The following is a 25,039-nucleotide window of genomic DNA, read 5'->3' as shown; positions in this document are numbered from 1 at the left end:
TACATAGAAAATGGCTCTTCCCGAAACCTGTGGTCTTCTCCGTTAAACCACTCCACTGCCTGGACCTCTTTATGGTTGAGACATTATGACATTTTATGGTTTTCTCAACTGTGAGTAATGTGACTGGCCTAATTCCTCTTTGTGTTTTTACGAAATAGCTCTACAGTAAAATGACAATAAATACTGGTAATAGCATAACAAAAATGCACTCGGACTGAATCACCATTTTTAAAGTGGTAGATCAGATCAGTGTCTGAAAAAGCACTGCGTGGAGCAGCAACAATTTTATTGCGAAGAGAATAACAAGTCATTTGATACTAATGAGTCTGACAAATCTGCATTCTGATGAATCTACATTGCTGATTATATGCATCTTATGTTTGGTTCTTAGAAATTGTCCAGATAACAATAAAAACAACTAAATAGGTCAACACTGTTTTACCGGAGGATTTAAACAGGAAGCAAAACCACAGCCATAACCACTAATAAAAATATACTAATAAGAATACAGAAAATAATAAGACATTACAATAAAAACTCACTATTCTAATTCTATTCTTAAAAAAATAAATACAAATCTAACTAGCTTTCTAATCTTTTTGTATTCTATCGGTTTTCATTTATAATACAATTAACAAAAGCAAAAAAGACCTCTAACACTAGCTTGCTCTATTCTTTTTCTATTCTGTTTTCTTTTTATTTAGTATATTATTTAAAAGCACTTGCTATGTGTACTGCGTTTATGCTAACTGAGACTTGATATAGCACTTATATATCATTGCTCTTTTGTTGTTTTTGATTGCTTCCATTTTCCTCATTTGTAAGTCGCTTTGGATAAAAGCATCTGCTAAATGACTAAATGTAAATGACTAAATGTAATATTATAATAAAATAATTTTCCATTCTCAGTTTTATGTTCATCAAATCTAATTTTAGTATTAGTAAAAACAGCATGTGTAAATTTTAAGGTCAGTTATTCTGTCAACTTACAGTGTTTAATGCATTTAGTGTAGTGTCGTCTCGTGAGGCTGCGAGGCAGCCGTCCTCTGTTGACCCCCCATCACACATCCCAGCAAACGCTGCCATGCTCCTGCCAACCACAGAGAAGGAACATTGATGAAGTTGAAGCTGACAATGACATTGTACAACATGACTGAAGGCAGGGTGACGTGGGGCTTACCTGGCTGCCCGCAGGTACATGAGCAGGTCACAGTCATTGACCCCAGGCATCCAGACCAGTTCCTCATTCTCGGTTACGGTCTGACCTCCAGGAGAGGGGAAGGGCTGGAGCTCTGGCAGCTTGGCCTAATTTGGCAAAGAGCAGAGGGGACAGACAGCTGCAGCCACAACACAAATAGCACTAGCGATGAGTGCTAAATATCAATTTTCAAATTCATTTAATCTCCACATGAACTGATCTGATGGAGGGGTGTGAACAATCACGGATGATGAAAAGACATCTTTAATCAAGGAGGCAACTAAACATTATTCAGCTTCCCTTTGTTTGTAGAAATATTATATTTAAACCTTTCTAGGTAATGCTGATGTAAAACAATGTAGGCAGTTACCAGGACACTGCCATATGCCAGGTGTTTTTAGTTTGTTACCAGGTCATGAGAAGCCTAATACCCAAATATGAACAAGCAAAACTAATAAACACACAAAACTCTTTTGGTTGGGGTCAGTAATTATTATTTTTTTTTTTTTACTTTTTTTAATATATAATTTTAAATATTCCAGTGCTGGCAAAACTGAAACTTTCACAGCCAATACTGCAGTCTCTAAGTGTAACATGATCGTTCAGATATCATTGTAATACGCTGATTGTACAAAAAAAAAAATCAATGTTTAAGACACTTGTGTGGTTTAATATTTTTTCTGGACACCATGTTATTTTTTTTTAATTCTTTGATGAAATCAAAATGATTTGTAACATCAAATGTGTCTTTACTGTCACCTTTGATCAATTTAATGTGTCCTTACTAAACAAAAGTATTAATTACATTTATCTAACTGACCCCAAACTTATATATATATATACACACACACACACACACACACATATAATAGACACAATGAACAGCTTAGAATAGTATTATTATGCTTTCACCCATGTTTCTTGTACACTTAGTTCCGAAACCCTAGACCAAACTTCTAAAATGTTTCCAGAGTAAAATACAAAAATAAAAAATTATGTGCTCAAATAAATCCTAAGAGTAAACCTCAAGTCATTTCCTAACATATAACTAACATTCAGTTCTAATGTCTTACAGATCCGTTCGGCGTTGAATCAATATCCACGGTGCGCTGGCCTGCCCTGCAGAGCTTTTACCGCAAACTTCATCTAAAGTCATTTGAAGTAACCCTGGGCAGAGGTCCTGCCGCTGATTTCACGCCGCATGATAACTCGAATGGATCTCTGGGATGATATACACTATAAGACATCTGATGTTAATTGCTAGTGGTGCTGGGTCTATTTCATCGTGTGCCATCTTCTTTAGCGATCTTCCTTTTGGCTTTTCAATTTCAGACCACTGTGACCGTTCCTAATTCCCATAAAACACTTCCGAATGCATCTAATAAATCCCACACCTTCCGAGCAGCCAATTTCCAAACACACTATTCCATATGGACGCTGCACTGCATGAAAAATCCATCAACCATCTTCTTGAATGCACGATGAGGACATGTTTGAGTTAAGCATGCAGGTGACAGAGGACCAGTGGTAATATCTAAGCAGTCCTTGCCCTTGTCAATCAAGCCACTGCTTAACATGAGCTTCAGATATCGCCGTTCAATCCACACCACAAGCTTTTAATAAGCAATGCCAGGGAAGACAAGGTTTCAGATAACATGCTAAGCATTTGTAAAGAGACATACCTGGTGACTGGGACCGACTCGAATCTCCCCTTGTGTACTGTTTAATCGTCTGAGGAAAAAAAAAAAAGGAGAAAAAACAAAAAATTAATTTGTTGCGAAATGTCATGTCATGTCATGACTTTAAAATGACTTAAAATACATATTTATTAGCAATGAGGCAATAATAATAATAAATAAAGTATCAAAAGCATATAATCACAGTTTTATTGAACAAAACTTAAAACTTAAAATACATAATGTATAATAAACAACAGAGCTGATGTACATTACGTATTATAACAAATGACTGCAATGTCTTGATTGCTTTACACATTACTGGGCAATCTAATCGTTGTTTAATATTGACTAAACAACATTTATTTAAAATGCCCACTTAATCTTTAATATTTGGTCTTTTCTTTATGACAGAAATGCTACATTGTCATTTCGTGAATGTGTAGACATAAAAAAGCTTTTATTTTGAAATTGCGATGTACAGTTAGCATATTGAAAAAGATAATTCTATATTCTCCTGTTTGCGTAGGTTTATAAATTATTTACCTAAGAAATCTGATAAATTATTTACCTAAGAAATCTGATGAGATAGTATGCGTTGTGTTCCCATATGAACATAATAAACCCCAAACCCACAATAATATGCAGAGATGGAGTTTGAGACGCTCCACACATGTAAATGATAACAGTTTGTGTGGAGCAGCATTTACTGTGAATGGAGCTGCTCTGAGATGCGCAGTACGTAACCTACACTCATGTAAATAATAAAAGCGCATATATTAAACCTACATGGCATATATTTATTTCACTGAATCACAGCCTTTGCGAATTCACAACAGCATTATGCTTTATAATGATTTTTAAACGGGTTTAATATATCATGCAGCCTTGACAAATGGTAAAATAATGCATTTCATTTTCATGGATTCTTGTCCGCTGAACGCGGCAGTTTCGGTATTTTAAAGATTGACATCTTTAGTTACTTGGGAATCATATTGCATTAGCATTAAAAGCCTAGTTTGTTAACCTTCAGGCTATAACAACCTTTCAGCAGCTTTATTTACAGATTTTTAGCATTAACATTTTCAATGCCCTGACGGTGCTTTTGGGGTATTATATGGCTTAAGCAATGCAATAATCACATTAATGCATGATTCACATTAATGCATAATAGAGGAAATGGTGTTGATTTAAACCTATAGACCGAACAAAGGCACAAAAGGTGGCGAACAGCACAATCAGTCTTTTTGTTTTTGTGGAGGTGCGCTACAAAAGCCCCCAAAAGTCCAGATGATAAGCAGGGGGAAGAGGAACCCTGAAATGGCTGCGGTTCCAAACCCATGGCAGTAACCATGGCAGCTACAATTTAATAATAGTGCTCCGATCTCCAGCTGCAGTGGATTAAAGAAAATGACAAGATGTTCCTTTTGAAAAGCCTTCCCCGCTCCGTTGCCACAGCAACAGCACTGATTTTCATATAGCCAGGCACAGAGCGGGGCCTAGAAACTGTCATTATGATTTGCGTCCAGAGTAGCTCTCACTCCACCGCCGGGCTGGCTGCCCGAACCTGGCTGCAAAGTGAGGAGAGGTTAGGGCCTCAAATCATATCCTCCTTCATCTAGGTACATTTCATAAACAACCCTCTCTCTCTCTCTCTCTCCCCCTCCAGCTCGATCCACTAAAAACACGAGCTCTGTCAATGGAGGAAATTCCACACTGAAACAAATATGGCAGACAGATGAAGCAGCAGCAGACGGGCCTGCATTAAAAGCTTTTCACCATTGAGCTGTTTAAAGTTTTAAGAGTCTGATTCTGAGGCTCGTGACTCCTAGAACGAAAGACAAATCCACATGAAATAAGTCGCCAGGCAAGCATTATGGCGCTCTTGTCTGAAACTGAATCTGCTGCGAGATGACGGCGATAGCGGAGAAAAAAAAAAAAAAGAAAGCAAAATCACTCGGCCGGGTTCCTAAACATTCTGCAGCCTCTGCATTTTTGGAGGATGTGAATTAGGCAGCAAAGCACACAAGAGCCCTAGAGAAGGATCTGAAGGCTGCCACAGTAAAATCGCATACAGAGCAATCTGGAGAAAAACTAAATCCTATTGTTTTCGCTAGAATGATTAAAGTGTGTTACAAGAATAGAAGTTACAAAAGTGACATATTGAGAGGTGAAACCTACTGTAAACCTAATATACTTCTACATGTAAATAATGTATTAACAATAATACTTTAAAATGAATCAAGAATTAAATATGCAACAAGTTTCTTACTGTACATTAAAAATAATAGGATTTATTTTACATTTATATTAACGTTTATGCATTTAGCAGATGCTTTCATTTTATGCTCTATTGTTTGGGACACAGGAACACTTTGAATACTTCAAATTTATGTCATTGAATACATTGATAAAACTGAACATTCTACTTTTAATTCTTTACACAAACACACAATCCATGTAATTTCTTATTAGGTTGATATTATTAGCACAGGCAAATATTAACTTTAATTAATAAACCTATCAATACAGAATAATAATTTTTTACTCATTTCACTGGTGTAACTAAGACTCCCAGACAAGCCTGACATTGACTATGAACTAATAAACTATGTAACAAACGATTTTGGAGTGGAAAAAAACAATTCATTCAGTAGGCATTTTGTTGAAGAACTAAAAACTCTATAACCAGATGAGATGAAGTGAAAAGCTCATCTGAAGCGACAAACTTAAACATTAATCTTAATACGAGTGACTCAACATGTGTGAACACTTATGCTGGGACGTTTCCTGGCTTGACATCCTTTGAAACAAAAGGTCAGAAAATTGTACTGGACAGGCAAATGAAAAATACCAGCATGATATTCCTGAGGCATATGCTTTCAAAACTCTAATATCACATATAATGGTATTTTTGTGTCTCTCCATGCTTACAAAATTCACAACACCAATAATAACATTTTAAATGTTTACTTTTTGTGATTTTCATTACAGAAAAATTGTGCTTTTTTTTAAACTGCAGATTCATCACAGATAAAACAAACAGTTTATACATATTTAACGAAATACACACTTTTAAAGAAATAAAAAACAAGAAAAAAACTTAAATACAATTAACAAACTAGAGGTCATTTAATTGCAACAGTACCTAGCACGTGAAGGCTGTCAACACATGCACAACATCCTACATATTTTGAATTGACCACGCGCACGGCAATCAAGCCCGGCCACGCCCCCTCCATCAATATCCTCCAATCACCGCTTGACTCCGAAACGCATATAACTCACTGAAATTAATACAGCGAGTATCCCAACTTTATTTACACACCTACTAAACCCTTCAAAACAGCAGATGCTTTCATTATACATCTTAAAGTGAGCAAAAGCCCCCAAAGCCACGTCACTCTAACTGTAAACACAATATAGCGTAATGTTACTGCTAAGTCAAAATACGACCGTTTCTCTATTATATTCATTCTGTCAAAAACAAAGTCGCTTATGCCAGACAATTCGCGCCGGCATGCGTGCAAACACAAACACTAATATGAAGCACCCTGCGTTGACGTTAGCACAGAAGGCTAATGCTAATGACAGCAACATATAAACAACCGGACAGCGCTGTCAACGCGATTTAAACAGCTGTTTCTTCAAGACAAACACGTAACGTTAACTTATAATATTGCAAGAGGCGCGCGAGCGGAACACACAGTGTGACGCGCGCCGAACGATTAACAGGTGAAGACGAGCATGCTAACGTACCTGCGCGGACTGAACAGGTCGTCCATGTCGGAGCCAGAGCTGCTGTTTTATTTGACAGAGTGAGGAATAGTGTCCCCTCGCACCTATTTGTGTAGGTACTCAAAATGGAGGCTCACGCATTCAGTCAGTTTTTACACTGAGCATGTGCCGCGACCTCACACACACGCGCGCGCGCGCACGCAGAGAAATCACAGCCCATCTCTCCTGCTCTCTCACACACACACAGCTGCAGCATACCAAACAAGCAGGAGGAGGGAGTCGAGAGGTGTCTGTGATTGAGTGGGGGACCCGTGAAGGGGGCTCCCGACCAGCGACTCGACAGCATTCCTCCTCTGTTTATCAACCGCAGCATCTTTTTACCCCTCAGACGTCCCCTCTCCTCTCCCCAGGCTCCTAATGCACCCCATTATTGGAGCATCACATGACTATGGTAATGGTCCTACTGTAATCCTGCTTTTTTCCCTGACACAAGCATTCATGCTATGATTGTCATACACAAAGGAATGGGGGGTGAACTCTATTCATTCCCAATATGCTTGGACATGTAATAGAGATGTCACATTATGAGCGTGGAACGGATTTTATTTTTGTTATTTTGCTTGGTTAGTGTACATTTAAATATATTACATAGAATTGTAATCACTATATATATATATATATATATATATATATATATATATATATATATATATATATATAAATAAAAAACTGTGGGCCACATTGTTAGGTATATAACAAAAAATTGTGGAAGCCTAAATGAAGAGGAGTAAATTACTTAATTAGTAAATTTACCTGTTTTCATTTAGATATTTTTCTTCCTTTAAGAGTAAATCTGGGATGTTTAAATATCTTTCTTTGTATGTTTAAATACATCTCAGAAAAAATAAGTTACGTCGGTTTCAAATCTGAGTATGTCTAAATAGCTTGGCTTTATTTAAAACGTAGCCTATTAACTACAAGAAGAGTAGTTATTACAGGCATTTTGAAACAAATCCTTGTTCTTAGTACTGTAATGTAAGTGCACAACAGAGACAAGGCTGTAAAATATTTAATGGATATTTGAGCAAAATCTGGATGATCGCTACAGTAGGTAATAAACTTTGAGAGGTGTCTTATGTTAAATTATTAATGTTACAGCAGTGTGAATAGTATGTCAGGCTTGGTCATGCAGTTAAAACGTCCTACAACATCAATTTTCTGTCATGGACTGGTATTTTAATTTATTATAACATGTAACTGTGAGAAAAGAACTTGAAGAGACAAAATGAGTCTGCACAGCATTAAAAATGTAATGGCACATTTCTTCCTATAGCAAGCAAGCTTACAATCAGATTTCAAGAAGCATTACATTTTATGGTCAAATATGAAAGTATGTAATATATAATAGTATGGTCAAATATTAAATAATACCATTCAAATGTTTGGGGTCTATACGTTTTTTTTTTTTTTTTTTTTAGAAATGAATGCTTACTTACAGTAACAATAATACTAATAAAAAATTTAATATGTAATAAATGCAGCTCTTTTGAACTTTCTATTTTTCAAAAAAAAAGCTTGCATAAAAATATTAATATCATGTGAGCATAAGAGACTACTTTTAAAAACATTAACCCCAAACTTTTGTACCGGAATGTATTTGCTTGTGTAATAAATAATGCAAAATCAAGGTGTGATAAAATTCCGCGAAATGCTGGAATAATAAAACTCTAAATGCAGACCTCCATTGTCAAAGACAGGCTACAAAACAGAAGACTGTATTCTTCATACTTTAATCTCTTCTCAGACTGCCTCCATGCACTGCTGGACAATTTAAAGTGAATAAAGCAAATCCAGAAACCTGATATGAATCATAAAATCGCTATTTGTAAAATATTGCAACAGAGGATCTGAAGACAGAACATGCCTGAGGAGGGCTGATTATTGAAGTCAGTAAAGGCTTACCTGGTTTCTGGGTTATATCCTAAGATGTAGAAGAAAGAGTCGATTCGTGCTTTGAACTCCCTGGCAGCAAATATGTCAGAAAAGTGTGAAATGTTACATTTCCCCCTGCAAAGAAACAGAGAAAACAAATCAGTCACGGTGCAAATACATTTCCAGATTTACTTCTAAAGGAATAGTTCACCCAAAAATGAATATTTGCCATTATTATTTAATCATTTATATTAATATTTTATTGTATGTACACATTGAATGCCGTTCCAATCATGTATGCATTTATTTTGCCTGCCCCCCACCACATTTGTGTAAATAATCATTTTAATTATGGGATACTGATATAGATTTCTAAGTGTGAGTAATCTCGGGGGTTACAGCATCACAGCATTCCTGTAGAGTTGTATTGTTAATGCCCTTTCCCTTCATTCTGTCAGACAAACAAAAGGTGACAAAAGGTGACAAACAAAACCTCTACGAATCGTGATATTTTTACAAGCCCCCCTTTCTACACATTTCCAACGTCAGGCGCTATCAAAATAATAGGCATCAGTGTTTTTGCAGTGGTTCAATACCTTGCTCATTAGATGAAAGGAACGTGAGGTTTGGAGCGAGCATTGCGACATGCTAGCGGAATTCGTTGAGTTTATCTAAAGCCCTGTAATAAGTCAAAGGGCTATCTGTGTAGCAGAAGTTGCAGCTAATTTGCCCTGAAATCAGTGGTTCAGAGCTGTGGCTTAGTGTGCTGCCTCCAGATGGTTTCAGTTAAGAGAAAGGGAAGGAAAAGAGGGAGGAAGAGAAAGAGAGAGAGAGAGAGAGAGAGAGAGAGAGAGAGGGGGGGGGGGTATATCACATGGGTAAAGACAGACTGAGAAGGTCTGGTTTCTTGACAATAAGCAAGCCTGTACTCTTTTTCCTGAGCCTCATCGCAAAAGAACGTAATTGCTTTCAGTTATGCTTTGCATGCAGAATCGCTGTGAAATGGTCGTCTGTACTGAGACCATCACTCCTGTAGTCCACTGAGAGGATCAAAATGTCCGTTTACGGCTCTTAAAGACTGCAGTCTTACATCCCACAGCATCTGTACCTGCCAGAGGTTTTTTTAATGACTATAAATCATGGGAGCTAGTGCTGGCTTTTATTCGCAATGCATTTGCGTATTCATTAGAGTAGTTTCACGAGTCGCCAGTGAGCCACCATGAATAATAACAGTGTAAGAGTGCCAGCCTAAGACATGTTTAATAAACTCTGATTTAAACTTGTGGTAAAATAGTTTTAAACGTAATTGTAAGTTGGATTCATTTCCATTAATCAGTTTAAACTGCTCATTATAAATGAATCATTTCAAACAAAGCAGCTACTTGTGTGTCATCCAAAAAAGCACAAAGAATTAAATAATGCTGCTAAATAATATATATGTATGTATATGTATGCATGTGTATATAATTACATTATATTTTACTAAACCTGTTAGTCTTAATGTATGTTTAAATTAATTTGTTATGAAACATGCTATGACAGTGTGTAATTGAATGTATTTTAACAAATAGCCTAGAAATTATATTACAAGTTAATTTAAAAACTGCATTGTGTGTAATATACATGTTTGCATACAAATGTTTTTTTTTTTTTAAGTTTAGTGTTGATCATCTAAGTTTGGGTCAGGCGGTTAGGCCTAATTGTAACCTTATAATGTAAAAGGTCTCCCTATAGTTTAAGCATAAGCTGAGGTTGTTTTTTTTAATCACTAAGAAAATTTGAACTATAACTGAATGTATTTAAAGAAAGAGCAACTCTTTCAGTAAACCACTGTTTATATATATAAAAAAATAATAATACTTTTTTTCCCCCTGCTGTACTGTGCTATCAAGCGCATACAAAAATTTTTTGGTTTACATAATATATGAGTGTGTACTGTGTATATTGTGTGATTCTGTGTAATGTGTGTGTGTATTATATATAAATATATATATATATATATATATATATATATATATATATATATATATATATACATACACATACACGTATACATACACAAAACAATAACAAAAACATGCGTGTATATATTTAAAAAAGATGTTATGTTTATATATAAAATATTCATATATAATATAAAATATAATAGTATAAATATATAAATTTGTGTATTTAGATATACATAATAAATAAACAGTATATATATATATATATATATATATATATATATATGTTGCAAAAGAGAGAGAGAGGGGTAAATTGAGGTACACTGGATCTGAGAGGTTTTTCTCTATTAGTTGAACTCTTATTAAGCACTTTTTTTCTGCTGTGGGTTAATTCATTCTTTCCTAAGCACAGGTAAATGTAATGTGTGTTTTACCTGAGGGCAGCAGCATGATAGGTGTCCACATAGTCTGAGATGAAGAGCTCTCTGCTCTTAACCACAGGATCAGTAATAACCAGCTCGCGACCAGAGTCTGGAGAAACAGACAAAAAGCAGACACAGAGCGTGAGAGGCATCCAGACTGCCGCTAATAAAAACGTGCACACATAATAAACGCAGGCGAGAGACAAAAGATACCAGACACATGCACAGACACTCTCACAGCTTATGAAATATGACTGCAAAAGACTTATACCACAATGAAAGCAGCAGTACAGCAGCTTGTGGATAATAGAGTGGAGAAGAATTAAGCAACGGGATTCAATAAAAAAATAAAAATAAAAAATGTAATGCAACTGAAAAAGCTGAATGAAATACTAAACTAATTTTATTCAGATGCTTTTCAGGCTAATATTTCAATCAAAGATCCAAACGAATATTAGTCTTCAGATGGCATCAGCACAAATAACAATGGCTGCCATGTCAGACTAGTCAGTGGTGCAGCAGGTGGTGGCTGGCAGAAACGCAAGCCTTCTTAATGCTTTATTAGAGTGCAGTGTGAATCAAAGTGCCAAAGCCCCAGCCGGGCAGAGCCCCCCGGCCTGTTATTACTGCCTGATGTGTGTATCAAGCTCAGATTTGCTGCTGATAGTCAGGAGAATGAGAGCTCCGAGGGCACATTACACTGAAAGTTATTTGCACTTCACGGCCCCGCTGTCGCTCTTGAGGGAGCGTTACCAGGGAAACAAGGGCAGGAGGGTGTTTTTTTTTTTTTTCAAATCCACATTTATTTGAGATGTCATTCTCTAAGAAACCTCACAAACCAATAACCAGGGGTGGTTAGATAAATAATGGCAGGCGAAAAGGACCCTTCAAACGAAGTTCCGTGTTTTCAACCATCACGTATACACGCACACGTACCGTTCTCATTGTTGCGGTCCTGCACCAGGTGCTGGTAGACAGAGTCAGGTACCTCAGACTGACGGTAGTACCATTTCACATTCATTAACAGATGGTCCCGTTTACTCTGGAATAGAAAAACAAACAGGAGTTAAAATAAATAGACATTAGTTGTTTGTTAACAGCGTCACAAACTGAGCTCTTGGCAAACGTGAGTCGGTGCCACAACTGGGTTTATAGTTCTAGTCGTCCTGTGCCAAAAGCCCTGGGTGGAAGAAAAAAAAAAGCCAATTAAAAAGGGATTGAAGGCCTTTAATTATTTAATAGAGTAAACAGCTTTGTGACCATGTGTGGGAGTGAGGTGAAGAAACCCGGATGGTGCATATTCAGGCAACTAAAAATGAACAAAAAATGAGGCTGGCTTTGTCTAGCCAAACACATCAGCTGCCGCTCCCCTCCTCTTTTCCAGCTGCACTTTAAACTCTGCCACCCGCTGTCCGTCCACGGGACTGCACCCAGCTCCCCTCACTGCAGTAGCGCAGAATGACCAGCAGGTGGCAGCACTGAGTCGTGTCCAGACCTCCCAGAGGTGCTTCAAAGAGGGGCCAGAGAGAGGGACGAAAAGGGCAAAGCACTGTTTCTATTCCCTGACATGAAATATTTATTATCCTCTCACATGAAGCCAACTGACCATTCAAATGGTTTAAAAGGACATTAAAAGAAACCACAGCTCAGCAGACTCTGGCAACAAGACCCCCGGAGCAACGGCCAGAAATCACAGTCATCTTTAACATGACTACAGATTACCACATTCCCCACAAAAGGCCGAGTGTGAGCCACTGCGCCAGCCTAGTGTGAAAAAAAAAACAAGGGTGGATCACAGAGCCAAGGGTCTTTTTTTATTTATTTATTGAAAGCCTGATTCACTTCATGCAGCTCTGGCTTCTCAAAGGGGGGGGGTGTATGGGGGACTGAGCTCATTGTTGAGATATTTCAAGACTCCTGCTACCTTTACTGAGGTCACTGGAAACCACTTGGAGGGAGCAAATGAAGTAGAATATCTGCTAAAGAACGGCAAACATGTTCTCTCTTTTCAAATTACTGACAAATGAAGGTCGAAGGGAACAATCCATGGCGTTAAAGACAATGAATAAGAAGAATCTAGGCAAAATAAAAAGTGTGCTGCTGTTTCTGGTATGTTTGAGATGGTTAAAACCCTATTTAGACTGATGGCACTCTCTCTGTAACTGGGCCACTTGTATGTGTCATCAGAGGTGTTGTCAGTGCTTATTACACCGCAGATGGGGAGACAACCTGTGCTCCTCCGGGGGATTTCAGAGCTTGGTTCAGCTGAGGATGGAGGCTGATGGAGACCGAAAGCAGTGCACTCCCATCTTAATTTAAAACATAAAAAAAACATACGCCTCCAGATCTTAAGAACAAATGCTTAAGATATTTGTGGTCGAATTGTGCGACCTTTCCTGTCGCTGCTCTAGAGCAGAAAATGACTGTTTCATTTCTGACCCTAATTATGTTTGCATGTTACACTGAACAGACACTGCGCAGAATCAAATTATCAAGATAAGCACTCTGAGGCAGAGAGAGGCAGTCGAATGGAGGCAGCGGCGAGGAGCCCATTACAATTACAATGCTGAATTGATTAGTGACATTCCACACAGCATTCCCTCCCCTCCGCGAGCCGTTCCTCATCCGGCTGATCCCAGCACAGCTTAAAGCCACCTCTCCAAACACATGACTGGATTAAGACTGCTCGAGAGGCCTGCCTGCTCACTTATGAACTGGGTTTCAGTCAGCAGCGATTTCCCCTCCGTCAGAGCAGCGAGACATTCCTGAGGAGAACGGAGGGGGTGGTGGTGGTCTGTCTGCTCTTCTCTTCTCTCTAAAATGACCCTGCTGCTTTCTTTGTCTGATAGTTGACCACTAAACCAAGGAGTCACAAGTAGGGTTTTGGTTACTCTTAATGTACTTTTAATGGTTCCACTGAATTGCTTCGGTACTACCGAAGTACCGTTTCACATGAAATCAATCGGTGACAAATTGATACCAGAGAATACATCTGGTTGCATACAATACAGAGCGAGAGAAAGTTAAAAATTTTTAGGCCTGTAAGGTTTCCACGAAAATGTGGACAGGATCATAAAAATTACATTTACCCTATAGGGTGGAATGCCACAGAATGCGTAATTTTTTTGGATGAATAAATCAAAAGTAGGTCCGTACCTTAATATTGAATCATAATATAGACTAGTGTCTGTAAATATTAAAGGGGTGGTTGATTGCGATACTGGTACTGTACCGGTTAAAATGTGAGCGGCACCCAACCCTAGTCACAAGGTAATCCAAAACACAAATTAACTCTCCACCCAATCTGAATCGGTCACATTCAAGTCTCACAGGGCTGTGCAATATCTATCAAATGTATATACAGATTATTACAATACACTCCAATCCAAACATGCACACTGTGATGCCTGACGCTACACTGACGACATAAGCCTGACCTAAAGAGGGCAGAAGAGAGAAGTGAGAAGTGTCAGAAGAACAGGGGAGGTAGGGCGAGACGAACAGCTCAGGCAGCACTAATTAAAGCACAGCCAGCGTAAGAGTCCAGTGAGAGCGCTATAAGAGGCTGAAGCTGGACTTTACGAGGTCTGGCCGGAGGGGGAACAGAGCAGGGTGGAGTCTACCAGGGCTGTTAAGCAGACTCCACCGGCACGCCAACAGCTGGGCTTTCCACAGGGAGCTACTGGGCTAATAATAACCTGATGTGTGGCACACATCACAGAGAAAGGATGTGTGAGGACTATTCATTAGTGATGTGAGAATTAAAGAGCTGCACACAGAAGCTTGGACGCAGAGCCGAGATGGTAATGAGAGGAAAATTACACGAAGCGAATGCCTGCGTACACGCCGTTTGAATTAGTCACGCTTTATTACACTCTATTGCTGAAGGGACCAACACCGATACGGCCGCCGTGGCAGAACCTCCCACCCCTGTGACCAGACGCTGCGTGTCGCCGGTTGACATTGTCCGTTTAGCGTGATCATTAAACATGGCTGCAGCTGCAGCAGTGCTGGCAGGTCTCATACGTTAACATAGGCAGCTCGAAGCGGTCACATGGCTCCCACATTAACAGGAGACGGTTAAACAACCGCAGCCTGGGCCCTCGTGGTCTCTTCTCACATAACCAAGCCACAGTTAAGCAAAGCCAGACCCTGAAGCTCTCCACCTAGAGCACATTAACAGGAAATGTGTGTTTATTTTCAATTTCAAATGTTGTGCTTTTCTGTCATCCGGCACCAGAACTCTCTCCAGTTTCCCTAACCAAACTGGGCTTGTGCAGAGGAGCCGAAGAAAAGCAGGCGTTTTTGCAGTTCCCGAAGAAGGTGGTGGTGCAAAACGGTTTCTTGAAGGCTTTGGCAGATATGCAAGAATCCCAACGGCTTGTTCCGCCCAGTGCGGTTACATGTTGGTGGCATCGAGAGGGACAGATCTATGATCTACAAAACATAATATGATTAGCGAGGAGCAGGCAGACAGGAAAGGGCTCACTCTCTCACGCATGATGGATGTGCACACCGAGACAATTTCCGCCCATACGCTCGCTCGCTCTTTAACTGCCTCTCAGACACAGACCAGACGCAGCTCTCTTCATATATACACACACACACAAGCACTTCCATCTGGACCTCAGCTCACAGCTGTATGTGCCTGAGTGACAAAGAGGAAAAACACCTCGTGAACAAAAACGTCCCATGTGAATAGACATGTAGCCTGCTTTTCCTTTTTTAATAAATAAAGAATAAGCAGCAAGTCACACGCAGACAGTTTTCGGCTCGGGCGGTTGAAGGAGAGCAATTGTGCTGCCCTACCACCGTCAGACTGAAACTAATAATGGTAAACAAGTGTTGATGACATGTTTCTCCCCTGCAAAAGCCTGTGTACAGATTACTCCTCCGCCTGTCTACAAGAACAAATAGAGGGAGGGAGGGAGAGAGTCACAGCTGTGATGCCGGCACAGTCAGGACCTTTATGCTGCTAAACACCGGGCGCCTCTCTCTCTCCCTCTGCTGTTTAGATATTAAATCACGACTCGCTTTGAACAAAGTCTGCCCATCTGTCAGCCACTCTCTATATTGGATTTGATGAGCAGTAGGCAGTTCAAAGGGGGAGATTTTTAGTGTAACAAAACCATGATAAAACTACACCCCCAACCTTTTGACACAAATCCTCTCATGTGAGCTCTGGTCCAAAACACAGTGAAGTTGTCTGCCTAGGTAAAATTAACACGTTCCCAACCCAAAGGCAACATTATGCATTATACCTTTCTAGTACACAATTTCAGCCAAAATATACAGCTTTGCCCAGAACCTAGTGAGCTGCCTCACTGTCTACGGCCTACATAAACAGCTGCCTTTTAAAGGAACCTCAATAGTGACTGTGTTGGAATGATCTACATGGGTAGCTATGTATATAAATAGTACTCCTCAAACAAAGAGCACAAGAATACAGGCAATGCGACTGGAATGGCATTATACTTGCAAAAGCTGAAACCCTAAGAAATCATTCTAATATGCTTTATTTGATGCTCAAACATTACAAATGTTGAAAACAGTTTGCTTCACTTAACATTTTTGTTGAACCATATTAGCAAAATTTCCCCAATTCGATGCATTCTTGCGACAAATCAATAAATATATTAAAAAACAAAACGGATTCTAAACTTATGCATACACAAACAATACACTGAAATTTGGGATAAACCAGTTTTTGAACTTTTTAAACCATTTTCACACATTTGCATTTTATGAATAACACAATCACTTAAAGATTGCCCTTGTCGTGATTATGTATTCTTGTGGATGAGACCATCCCAGAAAGCATTGCAATGTACCTAAAATGGTGGCCATCTTAAGTGAAATGTGAACTCTAAATTAATTTTCATTCAGTATTGAAAATTATGGATAAACACTTAGAGTAACTAAACCCTTAACCAAATTTTTTTAGTGAATGATCTGTAAGAATGGGGCTTTATTAGTGCTGTTCATTGATTCGAGTAACTTTTTTGACATTTGAGCATAAAGTGTTTTAATTCTACAATATATGGTGTAAAAACATCTGAGTGCTGCCCTCTTCAGGTTGAACGGGGGCTACTGCAGTTGATTTTTCCTATTGGATGTTGCGGTGGCAAGTGACGTACAGCGGTGGCAGGTGACGCAAGCGGTTTCCAGCTCACCATGCCCTTGGTACGAGCTACCACGCCCTTGGCAGTATAAAACCATCTTGTTCCGTCAAAATCACTGTAGTGAGTCCGGACAAAACTGTCTCTGGTCCGGAGTTGAAATTGCGAGTATTGAAAACGACCAGGATAGACTATTATAGCATCTATTTAGCATAGCAATTATATAGTTATTGAGATTATTTTGTGTAGCCTATGTAGTTAATTAGCATAGTTGTAAGTGTAACATTAGTATTGTTAGAAGAATAGTTAGTTAGTAACACAGTATTGCATCAGTTAGGATAGCTTCAAGTTAGCGTAGATTTATCTGTATTTAGTACAGTGGTGAGGACGGTACGTAGGTGTAGTTTTGCTGGTTGCGACAGCACTGCTGGACTGCATAGTTTTCCAGCAGACTTTACAATTAGGCGCCATTGGTTGCATGCACTTGGCCTGGAAGACTGCGAGTTCCCACCTAGAGCTGGAGTGTGCAAAATTGCATTTTACGCAGGATTGCTTCTCCAACGCAATGGAGGTGGAAATGGGCTTCTCCACACAGCTCGCGTTGAAAAGCGGCGCGATTCGGGAGGTAAGACCGCAGTTTGAGCCAGCGGCTCGAATTGATATGAACAGACACCTCGACATCCTCCACTTCAGGTGAAGGTGAGGGAGAAAATTAACTTCAAATGAACGCTCTGTTGCAAAGCTACTTGCATCACTACAGTCACTCTCCATTTTAGCAACTCTGACAGCAGCTGTCAATCAACCCGTCACTGCGGGTCTCATGTTCACGCCCCACCCGCTCAGCCCCGCCCTCGGTTCATCCCCTCTATCTCCGCTGTGCTCTGCCCACTTTTCAGCATTTTTCAAATATTGCCAGTGGGTGGAGTCAGGCTCTGAGCAGGGGTTTAGTTACCCTTTAAAGCACTTAAATGTAGTATTTCACCTAAATGTCTCTTCTTTTCGTGTTATCTTCTTTGGGAAAAGCTATGCTAAACTCTACTGGAATCAGTTGTGGTTTTCACCTTAGAAAGCAGCTCCATATGCAGACAGTACAAAACTAAGCAGCTCAATGGGTTTTGGAACGAAACCACCTTATCCATCTTGTGCACGTACACATGCTGGAAGCCAGAGATCTGCAGACATTATCGTACGTTCCTGTCCATTTAGCGGCAACTCTCGCCATGCTGGGTGGGTGTACAAATAATGCTAATTAAGATCTCCCTGCTACTGCTGCATCCATTACACCAGCCTCAAAAACACAGCAACACTTACTACACTTGACTCTGTGCACTTCACATAATCTCCCTCTCTCGATTTCCTCGCCCTGATTCTTGATCTCGAAGGCTATTTCCTGTAGCTGGCCGTTGGGCGATATCACGTCAGGTGTGTTTGATATGAAGAGGCAGTGGCTGTGATGTGTATCACAGCGTGTGTTGGGTTGCTACACACAGCAGGTGTGAGCTGCTCATATCCCTTCCCCCTTTTCCTCTTTCATAACAGTTTTTTCCCCTCACTCAACCCCCCACCTGGTACTCAAACACTTCAGTTACTGCCTCAATGCTGGGGGCTGGACATGAAAGGGGGTGTTTCCTGAGACATGACTGACAGCAGTCTCCAGGCAAACAATGGGTGGAAAGACAACGTTAATATTTAAACGGTTTTTATTTTATTTCTATGAAGGAGAAACACTTTCCTTCACGAGGCAGCACTGATGGCACAGGTCTATTGTTCTTGTAACGTTTTGTTGTGGGAGAGATTAAAAGACGCAAACCAACCCAAAGACATTCTTTCGAAATGGTTAAACAAAACAATGTATCATAAAAATGAATGCTTTTATCTGTATGAAACAATCTGTAAAGCATGTGAGCAGACTGATAAGATACCCACATAGTTTCTAAAATAGCTAAATACAGACTACTCTTTCTTTTCCTTCAGTTGTGGTTGTTTTTGAGCGATCCAGACAATAGCAGGAAATGAAGAGCTCTGAATACAGCTATCGATAACAGGCCAAATCGGAAAGCTTCGCTGTACACACACACACAAGCTTTCAATGTCGCTGCTCAATTGACAGCGGCCAGACAAAATAAATCATACGAATTTGCAGCCTGAATTGAATGTTATTGTATTATTTCGCAGTATCCAGTCACATCAAACACAATAACTAGACATCACGCCTTTCTATTGTGTATAAAATAAAACATTTTATATTGTGAAATATTATTACGATGTAAAAAAGTTTTTTTTAATTTTTTATTTTTATATACATTAAAATCTAATTCATTCTGCTGATGCAAAGCTGAATTTTCAGCATCATTCTAATATGCTGATTTATTATCAGTGTTGGAAGCTTTTGTGCTGCTTAATATTTTTTTGAAACCTGTGTTACTTTTAAGATTCTCTGAATAAAAAGTTCAAAAGAAGAGCAATTATTTAAAATAGAATTATTTTCTAACAATATACACTACCATTCAAAAGTCTGGGTTCAGTAAATTTTTATCCTTTATTCTGTTTGAAACAAATTAAAACTTATTCAGCAAGGATATGTTAAACTGATGAGAAGTGATGGCAAAGGTTTATAATGTTAAAATATATATATTTTTTTAAATTTTATAGATGCTGTTCTTTTTAACTTTTTATTCAAAGAATCCTGAAAAAAGTATTGCATTTTCCAAAAATATATTTGGCAGCACAACTGTTGCCAACATTGATCATTCTAATAATAAATCAGCATATTAGAATGATTTCTGAAGGATCATGAGACACTTTATACTTGAGTAATGGCTGATGGAAATTCAGCTTTGCATCACAGAAATAAATTATATTTTAAAGTATATTAAAATAGAAACCATTATTTTATATTGTAATAACACTTTGATCAAAAATACAGAAGAAAACGTAATCTTGCAAAGATACTTCTTTAAAAAAGATTAAAAGTCTTATTTATCTATGGATATATATATCCAATCCTCTCTCTTGCAGAGTTTTAGATTTGACCTCTTCCTTCATCTACCTAAAAGCGGACTGTGCCAGCCCTAAATGGCTGCTGACAGTGTAGATTTATGGACTGAAGCAGTGCGACTTAAGAGAGGAGAATGCCTGCGAGCTCAGGGGACGCCGGATCCGTGTTCCTGACCTCAATGGTCACTGTCGTAGTATAGAGTTACTCCATAATTCTTCAGCTCTCTGACACAACCTTGTCACACGGCCGGTGAGATAATGTACTACAAGAGCACAGGCCTGGTGTACAGCCTCCCAGAAATGTGAAACATCTCAAAACATTTGAACACAAAGGCAAAACACATGAGCCTTTGAGCTTATCCAGTCACAAAATCTGTAGATAGAGCCACTGCGGATCAGTCGCACAAGCAGCAGGCTCGGTTTAGCCTCGAGTCCCTGCTCTTGTCTCTGCACTTCCTGAATGAAAGCAGAGAGAGAGAGAGACAATGCGCTGCCTTGTTAGTGTGGCCTAATGACTGGGTCGTTTCACTCGCCGGGGAGGGGAGCAGCCATGCATTCATAGATAAACACAGACAGGATCATGGTGGGGTGAAAAGGGCTGAACCACAGGCAATGGCTGCAGCACGAGTTAAATGAAGAAATAGCGCGTTTACGAGACTGACGTATGAATAAAACGCAAGCTATGGGGCCTTTATGTTAGGGTACAGAAGACAGAGAGAAAAACACGCCGTGTGTGTTTAAATGTGAACCGTGCCTGGTTGGCTGGTTAATCCCAGCATTGAGGCTGCAGCATGGGCCGCTGAGCAGTGCCGGGTGTGATGGAGCACGGTAATGGAAGGCAGGAAATGAGAAGTCTTGGTTGAGCCACGGCTAATCGATCAGTGTGTTCAGGCTGGAGTGAGCCAAGCTGATGCAGGGAAAGGGGCTTGAGGTAACAGACGCTCTGCAAACCCTTCCCCTGTTCTCTGCGCTGCTGTACTCTTGACACAATGCTCTTTGTTCTGCTCTGGCTCTAATTGTGTGGCTGACTCACTTGGGTTCTGATTATTTGATTGGGCTGATTACAGCGTTCAACTTTCATTGGCCAGGGATCATGTGGCTCAGCATTCGTGGCTTGAGCAGGTTTTGTATATAAGTGAAGCTGTTTGGTTTGATGCGAGAGAGAGACTGATTCTCCCCCGCTGACTTGGCTAACTGACGGAAATATTTATAAAACTCGGTTCCAAAACCTAGGGTGCTGTCTACCTAGATTACCTAGCGTTTTAAAGGAACAGTTCACCCAAAAGATGAATTTAGGTTTTTTGTCTACAGAATGAAAGTCAATAGGATTCAAAATAACATTAAAAAGACATTAATGTCGTGCGACATGTAGCACTGTTGCGCTTCGAGCGTCCCGAGATCAATTCCTTGCTCGCTGACCTTTCCCGACCCCATCCCACTTTCACTCCCAGAATGCATTGCAACAATGATCTATTAAAAACTGTTTATTCTATTGACTACATTACACCAACACTAGACTGTGCTAAAAAAACACTAAACATTTTTGATGGACTAAAAATAAAAACTGAAAGGACAAATTGAAAGTATAGTAATAAAATTAATTTGGATGGTACCTTAAAAAGCAACTGCCTATGTAAACAGTAGACAACAATACAGCTCACTAGATTTGGAACAAAGCTATCATTTTTAAAACTGAAGATATAAAGAAAGGGAGAGAGGAAGACAAGAAAAAAAGCTGATTCTTACAAATCCTGACTGCCTGACAATGATACTCAGCAGGAAGTAGTCTTTACCAAGTACCCTCCAGTAGAAGAAAAATCAAGGCAGGACAAGAGCACAATTCCCACCCTCACTTGTGATTCATCACACACTCCTTTCACCCAGCATCCCCCCGCTCTGGGTTTCCTTTCAAAAATCAACCTCTGCAAATATTTAGTTCCTAATACCTCTCGCATAAAGGAGCCAAAGCATTACACAGGCTGGCAAAGGGACGGATCTGCATACTGATCCAGCTCACGCGTCCTAAGAGGTGGGCAAGCGTTCAACCATCTAGAAGGACTGTGGCATGAGGTCCTTAGGATGAGTCGGGGAGCTTGTGTGTGTGTGGACAGACGGTAAACTAACCGGCCTGCGACATGCCAGCTGGAGCCCCGCCCTCCAGCTCGATGGGTGGCACGGTACCCGGTGGCCGAGAGAAATTACAGCTGACAAATATCCATACAAACATGACAGATACCGGATATACATCTGAATGACAACACATATCCTCATGTAGACAGACAGGCACAGGCGTAGCCTCATTCCCTATACGTTTAGATTTTAATGAGAATGTGTGCATGGCCAAAACAGCTCCCTACGGGGCGGAGGGGGAGAAATAAAGAGGAGCTCCACAGGAAGCTGCTTATCTGTGCTCCAGACTGTCAATCTGCCACAGGAGCCCTGCACTACAGGCATGAGGAGAGATCATCTGCCGCCTCCAATCCCTCAGTCCTCTTTAATTACACACTCGCTCCACGTACAAACACACATATGCAGGTTTGAACATGCGCACAACTTCCAGGAAACAATGCGGATCTCATGTTGAGTCTGGCATACAGGCTTTGACTCTGCGTCAAGGAGAAAGGAGATGAATCTCTCTCGCAGGGATGAGGAGGACACAGGCAGCTGGAGTTCAAAGGTCACGGCTGACTCTCAGCCCACAGTTGCACTCCCAGCATGCCATCTTTCAGCTGTATTTCAACCCTTACTACACACACACACACCTCTACCAGCAGCCACCAAGTCGGTTCTTTGTTATAGGGTGCCTACACAGTCCTGCCAGATAAGAGCTGAGGTCAACCTAATTAGATGTAATGGGCGGCAGCGGGCGCAAGCGCGCACACACACACACACACACACACACACACAGAGGACAGGCATGTAACCACGCAGACGATTTCCCATGCACTAAAATGTGAGCATATGGTCGGGGGAGGGCTGCAGAGACATCAGCCATTTGACATTTTCATTAAGTACCGTAGTACACTCGGAGTAAACTGATATCTCAATTGGCAAAGCGAGGTATCGCCCTCCACTGCCGAACTAATGTCAAATTGAGCTGCCGCAGAAGACGCGCCACCGGACTGGATTAGAACGAAAGGAAGTAAAGAAACGTCTGCATGCGTTAACATCTGCTGAGATGAAGGACGACACAAAGTGAGACTGACAGCTAAATGTGGTCTTCAGTCTATGAGCGTGCGTGCGCGTGTGTGTGTGTGTGTGTGTGTGGATGTTGGGTGGGGGTGTGGGGGGGGTTATTGATGGCACCCGGCTCAGCATCATTAGTGCAACGGTTGGTAAATTATCCCTCAAACCTTTTGCACAAGGTCCGCCCACTCACACACCAGCCAACAAGCTTCCAGCTGGATGATTGACAGCCCAGAGCAGCCAGTAGCAGAGAAGCAGGGAGTGTCGTGAGGTGATAAAGCGCTATCAGAGCCGTTTTGTGTATGATGACTGAAAAGCACTGTTTGTTTGCAAGCCTGCTGAGATTTACAACCATTACAACCAGCCCCTCCCTGCATTTGTTTTCTTTCTTGCTGTATTTTCCCCGTCCTCTCTTTCTCTCCCTCTCTCTGGCTGCGTAGAGTGCTGTGTGCACGGAGGACATTTTCCAGCCCACTGTGATGATATTGATTGCAGTGCCTCCCCTGATTGCAGCCCTGAAGTATTGACCAGCCGGCTCTCCTAAAAGCAAACAAACACACATGATGCACACAAAGTGTGTGTGTGAGTGATTACACGCTGTCAAGCCCCACGTTGAAACGCTCCACAAGGAGAGTGTAAAAGCCCAGAGCTCCTGCTCTCTTGTGCTCATTGGGTCCAGTGACAGCCAGTGGGCATGGGTTTCTGCTGTTTTTCTTATTACCTTCTGCAACAATTTTACCCTTTTTAAAAGGACTGCATTCTGGGGGAGCCATCAAGAAAGGAACACAGATTTAGAAATTCTCATTCTGATCACTCATCTAATCCAGTTCAGTCTCTCCACAATGAGCCTGATCTAACAGCTTACACTCTACACTAATGCACCAGCACTGCCATTACCCATAATTCCACAATACAGCTCTGCTGCTCTCTAATTACACCAGCATTTCTGTGTGATTTCCATGGAAAAAAAGAAAAAAAGAAAAAAAGTATGTGCTCACACCCGGTCTCCTGCACACAGGTGGTTGACACATGCATTAAGAAAAAACCTTCATCATTTTAAAGTGTAAAATATACAAATACATCCTTTTTTACCATATTTATAAACATGCACAATATAGGTAAAATATGCTCAATTTTGACAATAATCATTTATAATGTTACAAAAGGTTCATATTTTAAACAAATTTAAATGAACATAGTTTTGCCAAAAGTCCCTCGACTACTTCACATAACCACTTTTCACAATCCAATCAATTTCTAATAGACAAATTCTAATTCTATCCTTCATTTTTCCTCAGGAAATATCATGTTTCACTCTACAATCCATCAAAATACTGAACTAAAATGGTTTGTGACTTAAAATGCAAAAGTATTTAGATGTCTTCTGATGTAAGAGATCTCGCTCAGCCAGGAAGAACAGCAACATCTCTTAAAAATCAAGTATGTCAAGAGCTGTCAAAGACCGCATTTACCACATTATATGCATGACGTGATATTAAATATGGTGACTGGCATGATTTGTATGATACAGTGTATAAATCGCTCACGTTGTAGAATATAAAGCTGATATTCACCAAGAATATGTGCGACTGCATGATATAATTCTCACGTCTTGCCTGTAATTCTTTACATTTTCATGCTTAAATGTCAACCTCCCACACACAGTTCTCTAATGGCTGTTGGTGAGAGCGGTCTGACAGTGCCGGTTAAAGACTGTTACAGTGTGTCGATACTGCAGAGCAGTAGAGACTGCAGAGCACAAACCACTTCCACTCGCTCCTCTCTATATTCTCCTCCTCTGTAAACCTTTATAAACACTAAATCC

At 40.1% G+C, this 25,039-nt stretch overlaps 1 protein-coding gene across 7 annotated transcripts in view; it reads right to left on the bottom strand.

Annotated features, from left to right (window-relative positions):
* The window catches only part of LOC132118171 (arginine-glutamic acid dipeptide repeats protein-like), a 156,591-nt gene that overhangs the window by 29,998 nt on the left and 101,554 nt on the right, over positions 1 to 25,039 (bottom strand). For 5 of the 7 annotated variants that reach the window (XM_059527800.1, XM_059527802.1, XM_059527801.1 and 2 more), the window contains 6 exons: positions 11,849 to 11,954; positions 10,925 to 11,021; positions 8,575 to 8,679; positions 2,881 to 2,929; positions 1,181 to 1,305; positions 991 to 1,090 (listed from right to left, as the gene is read on the bottom strand). In XM_059527800.1, the coding sequence (XP_059383783.1) occupies positions 991 to 1,090; positions 1,181 to 1,305; positions 2,881 to 2,929; positions 8,575 to 8,679; positions 10,925 to 11,021; positions 11,849 to 11,954 (582 nt within the window). Of the gene's footprint in view, positions 1 to 990; positions 1,091 to 1,180; positions 1,306 to 2,880; positions 2,930 to 6,633; positions 6,779 to 8,574; positions 8,680 to 10,924; positions 11,022 to 11,848; positions 11,955 to 25,039 lie in introns of those variants that run through there. The other 2 variants (XM_059527806.1, XM_059527804.1) reach the window with 2 other exon arrangements.

This window comes from Carassius carassius, chromosome 37, assembly GCF_963082965.1.
Source record: "Carassius carassius chromosome 37, fCarCar2.1, whole genome shotgun sequence".
NCBI classification, from domain to species: Eukaryota; Metazoa; Chordata; class Actinopteri; order Cypriniformes; family Cyprinidae; genus Carassius; species Carassius carassius.
Note: the sequence above shows the minus strand (reverse complement) of the source record. Positions and strands in the feature narration are given on the sequence as shown.